Here is a 22,059-nt window from a genome sequence, read left to right on the forward strand (position 1 = left end):
GGTGTCATTATCCTACGTGGCTCATATGGTCGGCTATTGTGTATTTGTGATGGATTATTTTTTTATGTTGTCGATCTAGTGTGTTATCCAATATTCTTTAGTCGCATGATTAATATTTGACTTTAATTGTAGATTGTTCGATTTTAAAGTTGATTATATTGTTGTTGCGATTGACCAAGTGTCCCTAACTGCTGCAGCAAAATTATTGTTTGGAGATGATGTTCCCTTTCTTTGAATTTTGTGGATTATTGTATCAGTACCGTATCTACTGAATCCTTTTCTGCAACATCATGTGTCGTTAGTGTTAGTTGTGTTGCCACACTCATTCATATTTTATTGGGCAGATGTTTGTTGCTGGGTGACAGGTCAAGTTCTGGGATACTTCATTTTCTCCATTATTTATTTGTCCCCCTTTGAACGGGAGATTGTATGATAGTGTCCTTTCTCTTTGTATTTCATGGGGGTATGACATAGTTTGTAGTGATACATTTTCAGTGATTTTACTGTGCAGTCTTTCAAATTCCTCTTCAATGTAATAAGAAACGAGGATTAAAGTGTGGTCTTATGTTTGTGATCTGTATCATATAGCAACGCGTAACTACGCAATGAAATCTATGTCTCTTGTTGATTGATCAACGTGCCCAATTTGATTGACAGGTCGGAACTATCCATTCACTGGACGGACAGGTCTTATAGGAAGAGGGAAATTGAGCATGCTGGCCTTCGTTACGTAGCTGCCACTCTTAGCGATGCACAATGGAATTTTTTAATTAGAAGTGACCAACACCATGGTAATTCCAGAATGTTTTATTGTGTTTTAGGCCAGGTTAAGTATAAATAAATAGAGGTTTTGTAAACAAGCATTCATTTCTATTTCCTTATCAGTCTATGAGAATGTACGATTGGAGTTTGCACTTGTGTTCAAATATAATTCAATAGGAAATATTTAAATCATTCATTTTAATTACAAAAGTGCTCATTGACTGGATGAACACACTATTTTTGGATTATTGAGATAAATACAAGCTATTCCAGATTAGACCATTGTGATACATCAACAAAATCAAGAATATTGGTAAATCAGCACATTTAAGACTACTGTTACATCATCATATTTAATATTGTTGAAATTCACGCAGAACATTGTAAACTTTTGGATTTTATATGGAACATTTAGGATCTTTCTAGATTTAACTATATGCGTCTTATGAAGTTTCATTTTGCATTCTAAGGACATAACAACTTGAGTTTTTCTAACGTTAGTTTGCCTATTTCTTTTACGTAGCTTAAGACCACATGCTGGTAACAGAATATTGATTTAACAATGGAACATATGTAAGTCGAAGCGTCCAGTTGAAGATCACGAATTATTTCTGGTTCCAGAGCTCTCGTCTAATGGTCGAGGAGCCTTCACTCATGGCCCGCCCATCCCTGTCGGCCGAAGGTTCCCTCAAGAGTCCCTTATTTGCTGTAGACTCTTTGGTCCCTTACTGCGAGAAAATCAATACCGTCCTCTGAGCCAGCATCGCCATCGATAGCAGAGTAGTTTATACGCAACCCTACACAGTTCAACGACTACACAATCAAAATCATCTAAAAATATAATTATTAGAGCTGTATAATACACAATACACGATCAAAGATGAATGTAATGATATACGTTACACATGCGCGCATACGATATCACTTCTTCGCATTCTAAACCATTTTGTCAGAATTAATGTACGAGATTATTATTGTATTAACCAGGTTAGTACAAAAATCTGTATTCAGCGATAGTAATCGCACTAAATTATTAAAATTCTAACATTTTCTTGTCTTTAATACATGCAATGCATAAATAATTTCAGTTCTTTTGAGTTATAATATGGCATACTTGAAACATGATATGGTCTGTATAACAGCATAGTGCTATATGACAAGGGTCTGACTAAATGCAACATTTAGAATGAGCATTGGAACGTCTAATATATCGAACAAATCTATCTTATAGTATAATTAGCAAAAATGCAATTTTAAACTGAATATACCTCTACAGGTGAAGATTGCTTCCGTAAAGGGTATTGATATATGAATATTTTCAATAAGCAATCATTACCTGGGTTGGTTGTACTGAGCCTTTAAGGATTTTGTTTTGTTTTGCTCAGGAAGCTATCCATAAAGTGGACAGCTACCTGACGAATCTCATAATCTTGTAATAATACAGTCAGAATTAACTTGTGTTCTAGTGAAATCCACGGCCAGGTAGTTTAAGGTAATTGGATTGATTGCTGCAAGCACTTTGTTAGTGCAGCATTTAGTGAACCGAACTCTGTATTTTGAAACAACTAATGAAGAAAATATACCGCCATCTGGTAACGCAGTATGCATTTTCGTTCATATTTATAGGCGGACTTTAAGTAAATACAATTCCGTGAAAGAAACTATGTAGAAAGGCAAACATCTGGAGACTTTTAGATAGAGCGGTTTTCTTTATTATATCACTCACCACTCTATATATAAAAATACATTCTTGATGTAGCATTATACGTAAAATTATATTTATTCAAAGCTTAACAACTTCATACTATTCCGAAATTTCTGCCATTTAAAACATTATCTCAATTATTAAATATAAAATAAGCGAAATATAACCGAAATGTACATGAAATTCAGTTAGAATTTAATATTTGAATCTCATAAGAAAATCAATTTTCAGTAAAGATAAATTGTTGAACGCTTTACCTTTAATATCGAAATAACATATTTTATAGCTTTAAAGGTCCGGATCTTTCCAATTCCTCCAGACCCACGTTCCTTTGACGACTTATTTCACGAGAGAAATTACCAATAATATTCCTCGGAGCTTAATTCTGGCTTCCCAAAGAAACTTAGACGGACTAATTTCGCTAGGGAGATTATTTTCAAACCTTGAATTTTATCTGGGAAAACAGTACACTTCGTTTAGATTAGCCAATTATGATTATTTTCTCTAACTAGCAGAGGTTTTCAACACTCTTATCACAGTCAGAATAATTCTCCCTAATTCGTGAAAAGATTATTCGGGAGTTTCCTTACTGACGAAAATTACCGATGTACCGGTACAATGACAAAGTTCCGTATTACGTACCAACGTAAAAATACCACTGTAAACCGATACACATATAGCACTGTGCATTTCTACACGCTACTTAAAATTTACCTCATTTTTGTTCTTTAAATGTGATCTTTAACATTTTACAATTAACTGTTCCTTTTTATTCAAGCTTGAAACCAGTTATTTAATTGTGTAAAATGTGTTGTAAATTTCATATGCTTTTCAAAAATCAACTTGCGAACATAGTAAATTTGTAACTTATCTTTAAAAAAATAATAACTGATGCATTCAACTTAAATGTCAAGTTGAAAACTCTTCTTTGCCATTTCAGGATACTCCCTTAATCTAGACTAAGTAAGCCAGCAAATGTTTTACAAAATATAAGTAAACAATGAATGCTCGAAAATAATATGCACACTCGTAAATATGCAGTGTGTTCCTTGTATTATATGAAACCGCAGCATGCAGCAATTGGGCGATGAATCAAGCGTGTTCTAATTATGTACAGTAACTAATTTTGTCGCAATTGTCAAAATTGTGGTAATATAGAGGAACAAGTACCATAATTTTTTTCTGAAAGCGTTTTTCTTCTATTCGTGAATGTTAAACGGGCACTAATTATAAATCTCACTAATATCACAGAGATAAAATCGTTTTTCTTCGCTCGTAATGATAAGATAAATTTAGCGGTTTCTGGCATTAGTTACAATATGAATGCAGGTGATGGATATATTTTTTGGAATAAGTGTAGCAAGTAACTTAAGTGATGGGAAGGTAATTAAAGCATGTCGATACAATATCAATTATTGACCGTCTCCGTAATCAAAAGTTAAATCCAAATCTCCAAGATGCTCCTTGACCATGGCATCCATTTTCTTGTTCAGCTCAGGTGTGAAATAATCTTGCCATTCTCCAATTTTACCTATAAATGCAAAAGAGCATAATGTTAGGACGAATGCATACATTAGCCTCAGCGATTTGACGTTGGACTTTGCTGGTATTAACACTGACAGAAACGCACACGTACACACACACACATACGTTCACACGCACACACAGCTTGGAAGACCTTCATAAGCATAGTGATTCAAATGCTTACCCATTTAAGTTTCTAAATAATGTTAGACTGTTCAGGAACGTCCGGTCATGCAAACGCAAGAAAAAGCCATGTCGTACTTTTGAAACAGTTGTGACGACCATAAAAATGTATGTACTGTGAATATGGTCGTTAAAATGCAAGCTTAGATTTAGTGGCATCGGAGTAAGACATTGATTTTTTTTGTTTCTTTTTAGTAAATATTAATTTGTGCTGGTTACGTGTTTTGCTTTGTAATACCACCTTTCACCCTTGTTCCTGATGATGTTGCAAATTACAATTAGGAAAACACCGACTTGATATTTTATTGTGCAGTGGTACTTAGTCAAAAAAAAGATGAATCTTTATCTGCAAATTGAACACATTTTGTATTCAGAAGTGGAAGGCAAATCAGTTCCGATGTTGTAAATTCCAAAGTGAGGATGGTAACAGTTCACGCATGCTGTATGTGAACAATGAGGTCGTTGAAGAAGGGTGAGATAATATTCGAAATTATAAGTTCGAAGTCTTTGCAAAAAAGTGTAGAAACGGTCTGACAAATAAAAAACAAAATGTTCAAATTGTTCAAATATTATAAATGAATTTAAAGAAGATGTGACAGAGACAAACTTGGGATAAAACGTGCCGATGTAAGGACTCTATCAGAAAAAAGTGGTAGGCTGGGTTAAGTCTCAACTTAAACTCTGACTCCATCGAAGAGTTCGATACTCATGAAAAAAGATAGGCGGGTAGAATATATCAAATCAGAAAATGAAACATCCAGCAAAGTTTAGGCAAACTGAGACATTTTCACAGAAAACAAGTGTCACTACTTAAGAAACATGACAGAAAATAAAACGTTTTGATTAAATGCATCAAGAGTAGTATAGTGGTGTGACATAGCTACAATGGGGAAATGCAATACAGAACCCCCTGGGGTGATATAGCGACGAGATTTATAGCGACAATGGGAATTATCATTACGAGACCTCCTGGGGTGATATAGTGACAAGATTTAAAGCGACAATGGGAAATTACATGACAGAAAAGGTGACGTCACGGTACTGACGATTAGCAACAATGCAGCAAGGGGCTGACCTCAATCGGAGCAAACAGCGGGAGAAAAACAACCTAGAACGCTTGGCGGGAACCAGACTGGCGGGACAGAGATAGAGATAACACAGACAACAGATAATAGACAATATACAACAACAATACAACTAATTAAAAACTGTTTAGGCCAGAAAGCGACTTTTGTCTAGGCATATGAGTGGGCATGAAAAGGTCCTTTGGGTCCTTCTTCTTTTTTCTCAAGGTCTTCCTCACTTTCTCAATGATTACTTTGTTCTTTTTTTTCGCCTCTGGCATCCAGTCAGGATGTGCCATGGATCTAAATTTCTCCTGCACTTTTATCTAGTTTTCATTCATTCTGTCAAAGGTCTATTTTTTTTCTATTTTCTTTATCCTTTCTCTCCTTTAACCAGGTATACGTAATTTTTTTTTCAGTTCTACTTCCATTACCTTTCTCATCATTTCATCTGCTTTTTGTAGCTAGTCTAGTCCCCATATAACAAAAGACCACTCTGTCCAATACACTCAATCTTCTAGAAAGCACCTTACTTTGATCACATTATCAAATTCCTCCTTCAAGGTTCCCACTCTCACATACGGAGGTTGAATACATTATCTTACTTGATCCACTTCCTCCTCTATCATACCTTGTACCAGATCTTGTGATAGAGTGGCTTGATTTGATAGAGTTGATTACGCTATGGGAATCGCTAATGATAACTGCTTTTTTAATGTTTGTTAGTTGGAGCCATTTTAGGTGTCGGGTAGTCATGCTCTGAGTTCTGGTTTTGTTTCAGGGATTAGTATTGCTGTTGCAGTTTTGTTCGGATTTGTAATTTTTGAGCCATCGGTGTATACATTGGTGTACCCTAAGTATTTTCTTCAAGTTCGGCTAATATTTTGGTCTTTTTATCATATGTCTGATCTAGTTTGTTGCCATAAGTAAGGGCTATTGTACTGCAATTTGGAATATCTCCGGTCAAAGGTATTGGGTCGGAGTAATTATATTGAGCAGCTTGTAGTGTGATTAGGATTGGCGCCAAAGTCGAACTCTTTGACTTTAAATTTGTCAAGCACGGACGTGAAGGAAAACATCCTCTACACTCACTTCACATACTATCAACAATCCATACACACGGGAAGAAAAAAAAAACCTTACTATACTATCCACAAAACCATAATATACCATCCACTCACGGGAAGGAGACCCCCCCAAAAAAAAAAAATATAATACCCACATACGGGAAGCAGAAAAAACAAACCCCTTAATATACGATCCACAAATGAAAAGAAGAATAAACTATTATATACTATCCACTAGCCCCAAATTTACTATCCAAATACGGGAAGAAGAAAAAACAAACCCAATTACAATTTCAGCACAGAGGTAAGGAGCAAAACAAATCACGAATATACTATCCACACACGAGAAGGAGAAAAACAAACCTTTACTATACGATCAACATAACCATATTATACTACCCGCACATGGGAAGGAGAAAAAAAACACACACAAATATGCCACCTATACAGAAGGGAAGGGAAAAAATACACTCTACTATTCAGACAAACGTACGCGAACGCTTATAAACCCCCAAAAATCTACTATCAACGCAAGCCTATGCTCACTTACACAATCACACACTCTACTATCTACACAAAGGTACGTTAGCTCATACAAACACACACACATACGCACACACAATCACATTAGTAAAGGAGTTTTTATAATTGCACTACTTCTCACTTTCTCAAACTGGCAATTCTAGAGTATTGGGGTAGCCCTGAGAAGGGATGGGCTTTTTTTAACTCCAGATGAACCGGGTTAATGGTGACACTTCCATGGTCTTGCGCCACAGACACAATACTGGCTTCAGTCATTATCCAAATCGAATATAGCCGCTGAGAGTGCAGTTGCAGCTTTCGTGTCCTCAGCACCCCAGTCTTCCGTCTCTGGGATAGTGAAAACTTCCCTCTGTTTTCTCCTATGCCAGACCAGAGGGTGATGTTGTTGACCTGGTTGCTCTCGCAACCCCTCCACCCAGTTCTCCATATGTGGGAATACGACTCTTGCTACTCTTGGTAATTGCCGTGGCAGTGACTGTAGCGGATTTGGTTGTGCTGCCTGTTGAGGTATCCTCACCTCAGACTTGACCTTACACATAGGTCTCAGCTTTAGGAAAGGTAGGATTCTTTCTTCCTTCTTTTTCTTCTTTTTCCTCTGCTTCTCCTCCTCTACTATCCTAGTTACCTCTGCAATCAACTCGATGTCCAGCTCGTCCAGGAGGCGCCTGGCATACTCCAGATTCATCTGGAGTTCAAGAAGCTTGGTGAGTCTGCTCATCTTCTTTCAGTTGATCAATCAACAATGGGTAGCCAGACTGACAAGCGTTCCCTGTATATCTGTAGAGCACGGATGTGAAGGAAAATATCCCATATCACCAAAACTTACATTGCCATATTATTACCTCAACAAACATGGAACGCGCGGACATTAAAAAAATACCCACTCACGTTTTACTTACAATCACTAGTTACAGTCACAAGCCCCACCGACTTATTTGTCAAGCTAAGGAAACGGAGTGCTTATAGACACACTTCTAACAAAGATAATGAAATGAAGTGCTTATAGGCACACTTCTGTTTTTTTTTAACTTACTAACATGCTACTGACAATTGATTAAGTATGTTTTTTTCTAGACACATTTTTTCAAAACAACATTTTTATTCAAATAACTATCAACCAACAATTAACAATTTACAATCAAACAAACATTTCTTTTTCAAATAACACACTATTTTGGACAAGGTTGACAACGTTGTGAACTGAAGTTAGACTTCCACTGTTGGAAGTCATTGGGTCATTGATGTACACTGCGTTTCCTAGCTAAAGACAAAAGACAACCGTAATGTTCACCAAGCCATCGACCTACTTTGTCGTCGTTTCTAGAAGAGTGTTGATCAAAATAAGTCACTAAATGTTCTAAAGAATAGCCAAGATTGCGTTGATGAAGAAAATACACGCAATATTGTCCACACACCATGGAATCTGTGCCTTGTAATTTCACATTATTGAATCCTGTTCTCTGGACATTTTTTCTCATAACGTCGATGATGTCCTCTTCCAAAGGTTGCAATAAATAGGAATCAAAATACTCCGCACAACCTTGTTTTATGAAAGAAGACAGCTACTCAGTGGGTACTGGAGATGAATGTCGTCCTTGTTGATGACATACGCTTAATGGCCGTGAGATTTGTGATGAGGCAGTTTATTTTTACCACACAAGACAGGTTTCCAATAAGCAATGTATGAACTGTTGTTCGAAAGGTAATAAAGTTCTCAGATATCCATTTTTGTGATGTTCTGTTTTTTATCTTGTTGTTTTTCTTCACAGGTAATGATAAGTGATCAATTCAATCCTGATTTTCTGTTTGAAATCGTCTGACAAGTAACCGTTTATTCGTTTTGTCTCTGCATTCTGAGCTATGAGAGGTTTAATGTGATGGATGTCTAGAGTAATCAGTGGTGGAGAGGAATGTTCACGCAAGTCTTTATATCACTGATTTAACATGGTTTATTTTGAGATAAGACTCCAAACTTCGTACAGATACTCGTCCCATATTTCTTCTTGACTCAGCATCAGACATTTATCGTGTTGAACTTGAATGGGATGATATTTTGATATCCATAGTAATCTTTCTTTATCAATTCCATAATTTTGTCTGCCAAGTATGTTGTTCTTGTTCGGGCTATCTGGACTTCATCACTATCTCCTTTTCGTCTTTGTCTTGAGATTCTACTTTAATGGTGTCCTCCCATGTCATCTATATAGATTCTCCACTATTCAAAGTAGAATTAAAGACTTCCATTGCTTCTAATAGTCTATAATGACGTCTCTCAAACTGTTGATTTCTATGGTATTGTCGAGTTCGGCATACAGGATTACGTTCACCGTTTCATCAGGTTTTCGGTCTGGAAACTGAATTTCCACACGAATCTGGCTGGATTTTATAAGATGGAAATGTCCCTCGTCGCTGCCTTGGTCTGGAGTGAAATCAAAAGCCCCCAAAGCATAACCTCCTGCGTAATCCTCGTATGTAATGCCGTGACTGGTATTAGTTCCTAGCTGTCCAGTGGCTTCGTACAGGGACAAGTAAGATCTCAAGTAATTCTTCTAGGTAAAGTTAGGTTCGAATGGTCTGGTTCACAAGGTCTTGATATCGCGACCGACTTCGATATTAGACGCGCCAAAGTGTTGAATTTCAAAAGCATTTTTATTCGCAGCTCCTTTGAAGGCTTCATTTTCGACAATACAAAAGGATTAAACGTTTGGGAAACTGTCCTTGGAATAGATGATCTTCGATCATGGATTGTCGACCCTTGGGTAAGGTCAAAGTTTCCACTTCCACGCGTCGTATCGGATAACTGGCAGTCGTTTTGCTCAAAGTGTGAATGATAACGTTTTCTACTTTAGGTAGCACTTCCAAGCGTCGTACGTAGAGTCGAGCTCCTTTAATAATAGTTTTGTATTTGGTAGCATTATCATTTATCAAGTGGAAAGCGGTACTGCTGTGATTCAGTCTCAGGCGGACATCCACGTCGTTCAACATATACATGTCTAAATGCAAACGATCCATCGGTTCTAAAATGCTGCTGGGTGGAGTAATATTCTCTCGAGGTACAGTAAATCACTTATTGTCGTCATCTAGTTCAGCGATTTTGTTTGCCGTGTAAGGTTTCTATATAACGCAGGCATCAAGATGGTTTATTTTACTTCATTTCCGTACATCAAGAGATTGTCCAGGTACGCTCGATAAGGCTAAGTATCCATGTTACTGCTGACTAGTTTGTTATTCAAATCCACTCAGCTAAACAAGGAATGCATGAAATTTTTGACGGAAGCTACTTTATTGGTGTCCTCTGGATTAGTATTGTCTTCCTTTTCGGTCACTCGGTCACTCTGACCTTCAAAACAAGTAACTGCTATTCAGATCGATGTAATCTTCGGGCTGTCCTTTGATTTCAAACTCGATGGGAGCTGAATCCGTCAAAGAGGAGACTGGATGCAAATCGACACATTGGAATTCTTGTATTGTGATCATGGTGGGTGACATGGCAAACAGATCCGATTTCAACTTGGAACGGGCGCAAAACTCCCGGTGCATCATTTTTTTGTATCTATGATTCAATAACAAAAAACGCCAAAGTCTCAGACGGTATTTCTTTTCTTAGTCTTTCTAGCTTATGAGTGTGAAGTCCTCTGAGCGGCGTTTTCTTCGTCGTCTCTTTCTGCCTTATCCTTGCTATTTCGTCAGGGAAGCAGCAATCCCTGACTCGGCAGCGTCCATAGCATTTATAGGCGTTTCTCGTCGACCCAAAATGTCTTTGCCCGTTTGCAGCAAGACATTTTTGTCTGCTCTGAAGAAAGTTCTTTCAGGTTTCGTTTGTCGATGATACACTTTTGAAGAAATTCTTTCCGTGCGTCAATGCAGCATCTTTCAGAGCATGCAATCCTTGTGTCACCATCGGTTTTAAAACAGGGGCCAGCGATCGAAAGGCCGAGTTCAGCATGTCTCCTAAACATATCCTCGCTGTCGAGTGACACCTCAGTACACTGGATACATGACATAAGAGTCGTTTGAGAATCGTTTTCGAAAATGGAGCTTCACCGTGTCTTTCCTTTAGTGAATGAAATATTTTGTCCCAGATCTCCTTTATAGCAATGTTGACAGTATCGAAATACGACTTACTGACGGGTAAATAGTGAGGATATACAAATTCGAGGTGTATGTAATAGGTGTTTCAGCCTTCATCGTCACAAAGATCAAATTCAGTCCTTCGTTCAGTTCTACCAGGGATCCAAAAGCCCTGTACAAATCCATATTACTGTTGATCTTTGGGCTCAAATTCTGTGTAACCATTTGTGGTCCACCCATAATTTCAAACAATCTGCTATTAAAAGTAATGCCCAACGTGTCGGTGTTCTGAACTTTCATCAGCAAGCAAAGAGCCAATCGTGACATTTTGTTTAGCTCTGTTCAGGGCTTTGCCAAGCGTTGCCTCGAACCTGTAAGTAATGGTGTCCACCAAAGGTCGACTGCTAAAATAATAGCCTGACGAAATTTTCAGTGTAAATGGTGAATGACGGATTGTTTGTTGGTTCTGCAGGACCTGAAAACCCGATTTTATTAATTTCTTCTTGCAACTGGACGTTCAGAATTTCGAAGTGGAAAGTGCATTGATTTTCAGTGATGTTATAGATTTGTCTAGGATGAACGACCTCCACCAAAATTACTTCTCAATGGGCTTCGTGATCTAACTAAAGGATTGGAGGTAACTTGGTCTTGCAACAACACAAAATGTTGTGGGAAAACACATCCATGAAACTGTCACACAGTAACGTTAAGTAAAATTGGTTGGTGTTGTTCATAATTTCAGAATTCTGCTGTCAGAGGTGTCACTGGAAGTCAGAGGATTGTATCTGCCCAAAATGTTGTTGTTGTTGCTGGTGTGGTGACTGACAATGGAGGCAAAATTCCCGTTGTTCCCGTTCGAGGACTATTTCAGGGAAGGATAGGAAGACGGTAACCGATGCAACTGCTCAATAAAATGGTCTACAGTTGTTCGTCTCCTTGATGCAAACTCAATTTAACAATGGCCGCACCGACGACAAAATATACTACAAAGATTTGGTAGAAAAAGACGATTTGCGTTTTAGGCACACGTTCTCCACACTAAACTAACAAGGGTTGTGTTTGTAGATCTTGCAGAGAAGAACTGGGTGAAGGAGTCGTAACTGTGGTGGTAGCGGTAGATGAGGCTGTGTGGAAGGTCATGATGGTCACTTCTAGTTATAGTGGATGACTTGCGAAACGTTCAGCCAATAATAAAAACTGGGTGGATATCCTTTCCGACGCACTTTGACTTTTTGACACGGCGTTTTCCCACTTTTCGGGTTCTGCGTTAAAGAATGCTTTCGATCTCGTACACGTCGTCTTCTGTTTTGGTGAAACATAACTCGGGAAACTAAAACATTCCTTATAACACTTCCCCGTTCATGTCTTCCAATTTATAGACGAAACAATTCAGTGGTCCAGTTGGGTAAGTAACCTTTGTGGAAAGTGCGTTTCGAGGTGCCAATGCGCACCTATCTCCTACTACCAACACTCCACTTTTCTTGGGGATAGCCACTTTCGGGGACGTAACGAACAGACGCTCGAAAATGGTCACTTCGTTGTCCGGAGTTACTTCGGGGGGGGGGGGGGGGCACGTTCGACGCTTGGATGGTAAGATTGGTTGTACCCTTGAATCAGCTGTGGTAAGACGTCGATGTACTTGGGAGTGGGGTGATGCGTAAAATATTTCCACATGCGTTCTTGCAAGGTATGTTGAAAACGTTCCACGATCCCAGCTTTGGTTTTGGGATTCTCTGCGGTGAAAAAAAATGAATGTCTCGTTTCTTTAATTCTTTTTGGAAAGCTTGGTTCAGAAATTCGGTGCCTTTGTCGGTTTGTCATCGAAAAGGGTTTCAACCGCTTTGTTTCAACATCAGTTGGAGTGTTCGCACTAACTCACTGCTTGATCTGGAAGTCAATGACACGACCCAGGCAAATTTGGAAAAGACATCGATGACACAAAACAGATATTTGTAGCCACGATTGTAGGAGGTCAAATGAGAGACATCGGCTAAATCGGCTTGACATTGATGATCGACTGATGCCCTCAGCTCGAGTGCGACTGCCAGAACATTTTCGACTAATGGGTTTGTGTAAAGTGTATGTGGGTTGTTCTTGTAACCATCGTTGCAGCTGAAGTAAACGGAGACTTTTCAGACGGGTTTTGGCAGCACGATACAATTTCTGAACTCCGTAAATCGCAGGATGGGATGGATCACAGTAAATGTTGCCTAACACCGTCTCTATTTATTAATAAGTCACCCACTCTTCGCTGATGATATTTTGAATGGGGCGAGATGGTGATTTGGAAACGGCTTTACGTGTCCGGTGTGCCACGAGAGTAGAAGTCGAAGGTAGTGGTGGTGCTGATAATGAAACGGTTTTGGTCGTCTTTTCTTTTTCTACTTCTGGCTTCCCTTCTTTCTTTTTTAATTATGTCGAAGGAGGAGTGGACACTTTTTTCAAACCAAGTTCTCAGTTCTTTTCGTTGGGGTGCGGGGGAAGGGGTCAACAAGAACGATGAAATCTTACTACGAGCTGCTGAAGGTGTTTGAAAGACTAATCGTACCTCTTCTTCTTCAGGCATTCGTGGGTGTGCGTATGTCGTGGTCGGTGGGGGTAGTGGTGACAGTGTTTGAAATTGACTTTTCATCAAGGCCTTTAAATTTTTCAGAGTGGAAAGAGCTATTTCGTCTAAATCTCTCTGGTGAAAGAGTTTTAGTCGTCTCAAGAGTTGACCATACTTTTGCGATTTTTTCTGTTTCGGACAAATCGTTGCGATACATCAACGACTGCAATTCGTGTTATAACTGGGGCATCTCGGTCAAATTCGTGTTATAACTGGGGCATCTCGGTCAAATTCGGATTGGGAGGCAAATGCGAGGTCCATTGTTCTTGCCAACGATGGTATTCCATCCATCGTTTGCAAGACACTAAAACCAGTTTTCGTCCATACATTCGATTTCAAGGGTCACGTTTGAAATGTTTGGACACCAGAGGTACCTTTTATCTTCTTAGTCCTTTTATCTTGCGCCCGAGTCCTCCTAGCATGGTTCCCGATACTCCTTTCAGCAAGGGTCCGACAAACAGGGGCAAAATTCCTCTGCGTTGTACCAAATCTTCTTTAAACGAATGAGGATTATGTTTTGGACTATTTGGAGCAGATCGTGACGATGTTTGGCAAAGCATTGTTCCAGGTGTTTAGACAAAGGTATCGTGCCTTTCAAGACGTTCAAACAACATTCCCACACTTTATCGATGACATGTTTGGAAGCTGTTTGAATGAGTTTTTTTCGCATTGATGGAGAAGCTTTGGACAAGACGAACAACATGTCTTCATCTTTGACTCAAAGAAGAGGCAGTCCTTTACTTTTCTTTCATTTGGGTTTAGAAGAGGGATAGCTTCTACTATTGAACATAATGGGCCACCTCTTTGGTCCAAGACATCTTTGGATGTTCAGGAGCACAAAAACACTGATACCCATTCTTCGCCTTAGACCATATTTATACTGGAACGCGTCGCCACTGATTGTCTTTACGTCGTATCAACTTGATAACAGGCATCACGCGTGGTGGAGTGGTTCGCAACGGACTAAATCGGGACAGTTCTTGCTTGAACAAATCCAGTAAAATCTGTAACATGTCCAGTCTATCTGGACTTTGATTTTGGACCAGGTAATTTGCCACTGCAGCTAAAGAGAAGGAGAAGTTCTTGGAGACATGGATTTCCATTGTTTCATCAAATGAGGAAGAACGGGTGTCAAATTCGATTTGGCTGGCATCACCAGCAATGGAGAAGTGAAAGAACCTGAATTTACTGGAGACGCGGTCACCGTCGCTGCAGGTCGTGGTTTGTGAACATATGGTTGCGTCTTGGCCGAAGAGTCTCTTGCGGATAAAAACTGTTTTCTGAGAGCTTTTCTTTTTATGGGTAGTTTTCTTTCTTTTTCTGTGAAATTTTCTTTTTCTGGTGCTGAGACCTGATCTTTACACCGTTGCTCTTTTTCTTCTTTGGACTTCGTATGGCTTTTTTGGTGGTTTTCTCTTGGGGAGAACTTTGGAGCCATTATGATCCCATTTTCAGAGGGAACGAATAATGACACATCCTAGAGAACCGATCCCTCCAGGTTTCAAGATGATTTAATTTTTGGTTTGAGTGTCGATTCGGGTATCGACCAGTTCTGTCAAGGCTATTTTGTTTCTCTCAAACAATTCTATGGTTTGATGAGGAATCTTAATGATGACTTGCAGTACTTCACATGCTGTCACCGTAAGCCATCGTAAGACTTCTTTAAGATTGGCTTCTAAGACACGAGCACGTATTTGTGTATTGTTTTCGCGGCTAACGCCGTACAAGGCGGCAATCAATTTGACGGGAAGATGAGACTGAAGGGACGTCATGTTGACGTTGTGTCAAGCAGTCCCAAAGCGTCCGACGTTTTTGTAGATTTTTTGTTAACTCGATGAGGAGGACGTATACATGACAGGCCGTCCGCCTTGACACCAGTGGTGGAACAAATGGAAACGAAATTGCAAATAATCGGGGTTGGAGGGTTTTAAATCCACGAGTAAATAGGCGTGTGTGGTTTGAGTGGCATCGTCGTACGCATAAGTCAGCCACGGCGTTCCTGTTTGGACAAGACTTGCACTTGCAATTTATCTCTAGGGCTTTTAAATAAGACCACGTAATGAGCATTGATACTAATGGTGCGATGGGCTTTACTTTGTTCATACAAATTGTGAGTAATGTAAATGACACTGGCATTACGATGATGCCCTTTGCGCGTAATCCACAGTTTAATTTCTTCTTAGTCTTCTCCTAACATGTCGTCGAAAATGACCAGATGGAATCGCCTTTACTTTCTCGCAAGAGGATGTACGCCGATTACCACTCTTTGTAACACCACATGATCCGTTGAGGTGAACGGTCAATCAAATGATGTTTATGTTCGATCAAACGTTTGACAAATTCGGTTGTGCTTGAACTGCTAGTTCCGGCAACTAACATGTTAAGGGAATGCGAAGATACACGGCCTCCCAACTGGTATGATCTAAGTGTTCGTCGATGACTTTGAAAGCGGATGAAGAGGGAGATGAGACAGCAGAGGTAGCCATAGTGCAAGTAATGTCACTTTTGACACGAAGAGAGAGAAGACAAGAGTTTTTATACTTTTTCAGGACACGTTTATTGCAAATTAAAATAAAACAACACGAAGGACAAAAATACATAAAAACCAAATGGTTAAGTACAACGACAAAATGCACATCAAAACGATCAAATTGGAATATAAACAAGTCATTGTACAACGCGATTTTGGTAACCAATGTGTCTCAGGGACTGTGTGTAATGTGCTTGCTGTCTGTACATTGGGTACTGTCACACAAGTTTCCTCCCGCAATAGTATTTCGGGAATGTCGATGACAGTCGTGTCCTGAAGGGAGTGGTTGTTCTCGGTGACGGGTTCTTCTAGCACTGTCACTAATACAGGTTTAAAAGTGATTTTTTTTCCTTGGACGTTTGAACTGACGATCACAACTATTGAGCATAATGGGCCACCTGTTTGATCCAAGCCTCAAGACCCCGATTTTTCTAGTCACGTACATCTGTCCAATGAGGGTGTAAATCACAAGCTGCACACACATCGTCATACACACCTTTGGTACATAAAGGTTGACGAATTTTATTTTCCCGTAAAGGTCGAGAAATATCCAGAAGAAAACGCAAAGCATGGAACAAAATAAGTCTCTCGTGGACATCTAAAGGGACCACTATCATTTTTTATGGTAAGTACTATTCGTAAAGAGTCCATAAGGAATCGTCTGGTAAACGAAATCCTCCGGAACTCTTTGTAGTATGACCAACATGTAACAAGTAGGATGAGTAGACACTACTGGAACAGTTTCATCTGAATTAGTCCTCTTATAGCATTCAGGTACCAGTGGTTTAAACATCGGTGACGTAACGGATGCAATTGTTCTTTGCGTTTCACTTGTATTTTGATCAGCTCTTGGTTAATGCGTTCTCTCAACTCTACAGGCAAACCACGAGTGTTCTCTTGTAAAGTATCCATGATCATGTCAATTAGTATTATTTTATTCAGAATCTTCTCTTAGAGCGAAAGTAATGAACATAATGAGTAATTTCTGACCACTGCAATTCAAGGTAACGGTGAAGAATGTCAATAAAATCTTCTGATGTAAACGGTCTAAGGCGAAATAATAGGATAAACGCACACTTGATCCAGAAAATTCTGACCCGTTTGTTGACTTTTTCACTCTCCTGTTGTGAATTTCTCGACACATAAGTTCTACAGTCACCCATTGAGACTTTGCTCTGGCAAGTCCCTGCCAAACTTCCCTGTAGATCTTCTCTTGCAGTTCGTTTGGTAATCCTTGAGCATTATTTTTCAAATGGGGTTTAAATACTAGTCTTGGTGGTGTCCAACGTTTGACTCCTAGCCAGTCTGGATTCTTAAACGGCATGGTATGTCACTACCATCACTCGGTCCCACTAAAGGTAGGTAGTGACAATTCGGAGACCATCGAGCATGTTCCAGGTATGCCGAGTCTTGCTGTTCCCACTGGTGTAGTGACACACCAAAACTGAAGCACCTGACTTTATCCCCTTCGCCCAAGTAGAAATATCTGGCTCTGGCTAAACCTTCGGGTATAAGTTTTCCTAGAGATCAAGCCCATTTTCCGTGGTAGGTTTGGAATCGAATTTCGAAGTTTCACTATTCAGACAAACGCAAAAGAAACGAATATTCGTCTTTCACAGGTTCGTTTTGATGAGGATAGGGTGAAGTCCGCTTAGTTTTGAATGACATCCGTATGGTGGCAGCTGAATGGTGCTACGTGAAGGTTGACATCTACAATGAAAACCAGTAAAGAGTCCACTATAACGAGCGGCATCGCTTTCACATCCGTCTGGTTTGACACACACATCATCACTTTCCATGGTAGGTGTAATGTTAGTAGTAGTTATAACAAAATTCCCATTAAGCTTTTCTGCATCGCTGAGGTTGCAACGTAAGACATCGCTCTCATTGCAAGGTACGCAATCGCAATCCACTTGAGAGTTCCCAAACTTGAATGATTTCTATTTAAAAGGATTCATCTTTCTCGCTTGGTCTTTTGTAGTAACAATGAACTATCGTTTTTCATTTTTATACTAGTCGTAATGAAGTTTCGACCTTGTACATCTTTCCTTTTCTTTTCTAGTTTGGAAGTCTTCCTTCATTTCTTCCTGGACAAGGTACTACCTTCTCTAAGATACCGTCATAACTGTACCGAAGCGTGATGGCTGGAAAGACCATAGAAAGGTAAGGACAGTGCGCAGACCATCGAGTATGTTCCATAATAGCTGAATCTTTATAGATACATCGATCCATTCGCAGTTTCAGCCCACAACTGAAATACTGTACTTCATACCCCAATCCTGCCTCAGGTCCCAAGTAGACAAATCCTGTCCTAGTTAAAACATTCGCAATAGGTAATCCTTCCCTATCTTTGTGCCATTTTTAAACGTTTCCAATCGACTGGCACAATCCCAATAGTCATGCAAGAAGACAGGAAAATGGTATGGTTTGAACTTGGAGTTCTCAGTGGGTCTCTCATTCGGGTCCTCCAGTGGCGAAGTCATCCTACTTGTTGGTGGCTATCCTCTTGGAACCATTGTTTATACCGAATTGTGCGTAAGGAATATTGATGTGATTGGGAAGCCGCACTCGCTTATGGTACACGAGATGTTACACTTTTTTCAAAGGCTGACAGACGTTTTGGTGAGTGGATAAACGTAGAATCTTGTGCGGTTCGTACGTGGTCACTTTAAAATTTCCATCCTCTCCAGACTGCAAGGCTTCTTTCAATACGCCATAGTTCACCACTTGACAGTTGCGATAATTGAGAGTCAATCCTTTCACTTCACACTCCGTGTGCACTTTTCCTTATTTTTCCTGGTATTCGTAGCCGTAATGTTTAGGACCACCATTAGCAAAACTGAGAACCTTCTCTTCCGAGTGTTCGTCTGTCCAGGCTCCTAAACAGTCTCCTTCGACTTAGTCTCGGCTCATCGATGTGGATGCAACTGTCAGTGTCAAAGTACAGGACACGATCATCTAACGGTCATTAATCTTCGTACAATTTTAAGCAAGCTTGGGATGTCACGTAAGCCGCGATGATGACATTTCCAAATTCTTCGGCTCGTACAAAGTCCAGTACAATCTTCGTAATTCACCAGGATCAAGTCCTCACGAAGGACGTGCACATGTTTCATGTATTTGGGTTTGTCGTGAATAATCTGGACGTAGCGGCAAGATTCTCTCAAATACTCTGTCTTGGGTAAACTTAGTCGTTGTGCCATTTTGGTCCAAAAGCAATGTAACATCACCTTGGCAAACTATCGCACGCTATCGGTTTTTCTCTACTTGGTCTAATGTGATGCCTTCCTGCTCCAAATATTTTCTTTTTGAATTTTGTTTTGGGGGGTCTTCGGGATTCTGGTACCAGGAAGGATAGCCGCAGGCTTCTTGCTTCAGTTTTTAAAAGGCATCAACATAGTCTGCCAAAATGCCTTTTTGAGTCTCGTCGCCCATCTGGTATTCTTGTGTCTTGGGAAAGTGGTAAATTTCGTACACTTCTGACAGTTGGTATCCCATGTCCAGATCTTTGAACAATTCTACACTGACCCACGTTCCCGTCAAGGTGCGTCCTTCATGGGTGTGTTGATAAGATCGATTATGGTTGCTTGTTTTGTCACAAGTAAGTCACAAAGGAAACATCAGTTTTCGGTGGGAGCCAAGACTTTGCACTTGATCAACCCTTCGTATTGTCTCATTTTGTTCAGGCCAGCGTGTTTCATCAGCAATTGCGGGTGCCCTGCGGGAAACTGACAATATCTGCACATGTAAGGATACAGCGAACACACGTCCAAGTATATGATTTTTTCTCCTTTCTCCTTGTCAGCCTGATACAGCAAGCAAGTGGCATTTGTCCGTCCTCCGTACAAACTGTCCATCGGGTTTCGTGGGTTCATCAACTTGTAACTTTCAGGATCGGTCTTCAAAAGGTGATCGTACTCATGTTCCCACATTTCCACCACTTGATATCATTGCTGTTCTAACTTCAAGCGCCGCTGACAAGTGGCCTGGTACAAGTCTTCCATGGTCCGTTGCAAAAACTGATTTTCGATGTCACGTTCAGAGTAACAGAGGGGACATCCGTTACATATGCAACCGTTAAACTCGTACACGTTCTTGGAGTTTTCTAAGTCCCAACCATCCACTGATGGTCCTTTCGCCTCCTCCGTTGTGTGTGTGCTGCATCAATTTGTCTTCCTGTCGCACAAGTAATGTAGCCAGCGTTGGGCTTTGACCAAGTACTGACGTTTGACAACTTGGTCTTTTGAGGGCTGATGATAGCCAGGGTGTTTTCGGGCACGAGTCGTTGGCGGTACACTAAGAAACACACTTTAGCAATGGTGCAGGCTTCTTTGAAAGGATCGACCCCTCCGTGTTCCATGAACAGTTGTCAAAATTTTCCACAGCAACGCCGTGAAATGTCCACGTCGGAACGACAATATTTTAACATTTCTTCCTGAACATCAAAGGTGTCCGAGGCGTGAGCCTGGTATCAAGCGTAGAAAGCTTCTGGTTGTTCGGTACGCATGTTGTCAGGGTCATAGTCGTGTTCCTAAGGCAAATGGGGTAGAACGGCATGTTCGTTAGCTTCGGTATTGAAAAAGTGCGGAAAATAACATTTGGCCATTTATTTCATTCCAAAAAGTTTAGGCATTCGACTCAAAAGCATGGCTAAGTAACTCATCGAATTGTTTTAATGAACTTGTCCCACTTGCTAGGGAATGATTTTGGCTCCGTTCAAAGTTAATTTCGGACGTTCGGTGCCTTATTCCGTATAGTGTCTCAAAAGAAAATGTCCATTGTATCCCAAGAAAATGTCAGCCATTACCGTGGCATGGTGATGACAATCTTCGTAATGTTCGATGTCCTCTTGACTCCACGTCTCGTTGATGGGGTCTTAGATCCATTTGGCAAAATCGGCTAGCGTGTTTTTGGTCCCCGAATTTTTTTCCACGTCCTCCATGAATCTTGTTGCAGTAAGGACAATGCCTAATTATAGGCTCTTGGATGTACTTTCCGCAGGCTCAATGACCCACACAGAAATTAGGTACATGAATGCCAGTCTCTTGCTTGCATTCAAAATCGAAAAAGATGAAATTCCCTTTCTTCTATCATCTTCCTAATGTTGCGGTTGGTATTTTTTTAATGTGTTTTTGTGTTCCAAGTCCATGATTTGGTGACAAATGTGACATCTCTTCCTTCCTGAACATACTTGTGCCTTGGCATTATTGGTACGTATGCCTTGTTCACAAGTAGGGCACGATCTTAGGAGCTGACAAGCACTTTTCTGCTGTGAACCTTGCGTCTTCAAATGTTGTTGGTAACAGTCAGGGCTGATAAAAGTGCGTTGACAAGCATGGCAATGCAGTCATGGTTAGCCTTCGTCCAGACAGTGTTTTAGAGGCCAAACATCCTGAGCATTTCGATCCACAATGCTTGTGTTGCTCTCGATTGTTATAACCCTAGTCACAGTTCTCACAGTAATAACTGTATCCCAAGAATGCGGCGATACTGGTTATGACATAGAAATGTTCATCGTGATGATAGATGTGAATGTATTTTCCGTCTTTGAAATCTTTGCCTCGAAACAATAGAGATCCGCGCACTTCTTGAGGGGGTACTTTCAAAGCGTTGCGTTGAGTCAAGACGTCTTGCATTTTTGCATTTCAGGAATGCCAAAAGGTGCGTTTTTGGATATACCCGCTAGTTGTAACATAAGTTCTGCTTCACTTCGTTGTTTGGCTCGGTCCGATCGTTGAATAGTTTTCCAGGCTCTTTTCCATTTTACCGTATCGTTCTTGTCGGCATACGTTCATCCCACCACGATGGCGCGGACTAAACACATATGGTCTTGAGGGTTGTTAATTTGGACGAGGCTACGTTTGATGCTATGAAAATCTTCCACCAGTAACACTTTTCTGCATTGCCCGGTCCCCTGGGGGAGAGAGATGTGAGTCATGAGCAGTGTGGCTTTTCCATCTGTGATGTGAAACTTGTCATTGGATTGTTGCACATGTTGAATC

General features: G+C 40.2%; 1 protein-coding gene across 1 annotated transcript in view; it reads right to left on the reverse strand.

The window, feature by feature from the left end:
- Window positions 1–792: 792 nt before the first annotated feature.
- LOC149795552 (sulfotransferase 1C2-like) overlaps window positions 793–22,059 on the reverse strand; it is a 61,136-nt gene continuing 39,869 nt past the window's right edge. The window contains exon 6 of the mRNA XM_089965372.1: window positions 793–3,998. Coding sequence (XP_089821498.1) covers window positions 3,880–3,998 — 119 coding nt within the window. The 3' untranslated portion in view covers window positions 793–3,879. The remainder of the gene's footprint in view (window positions 3,999–22,059) is intronic.

The sequence above is a fragment of the Sinohyriopsis cumingii genome, chromosome 7, assembly GCF_028554795.1.
Source record: "Sinohyriopsis cumingii isolate HCF-2022 chromosome 7, ASM2855479v2, whole genome shotgun sequence".
In the NCBI taxonomy this organism is placed as follows: Eukaryota; Metazoa; Mollusca; class Bivalvia; order Unionida; family Unionidae; genus Sinohyriopsis; species Sinohyriopsis cumingii.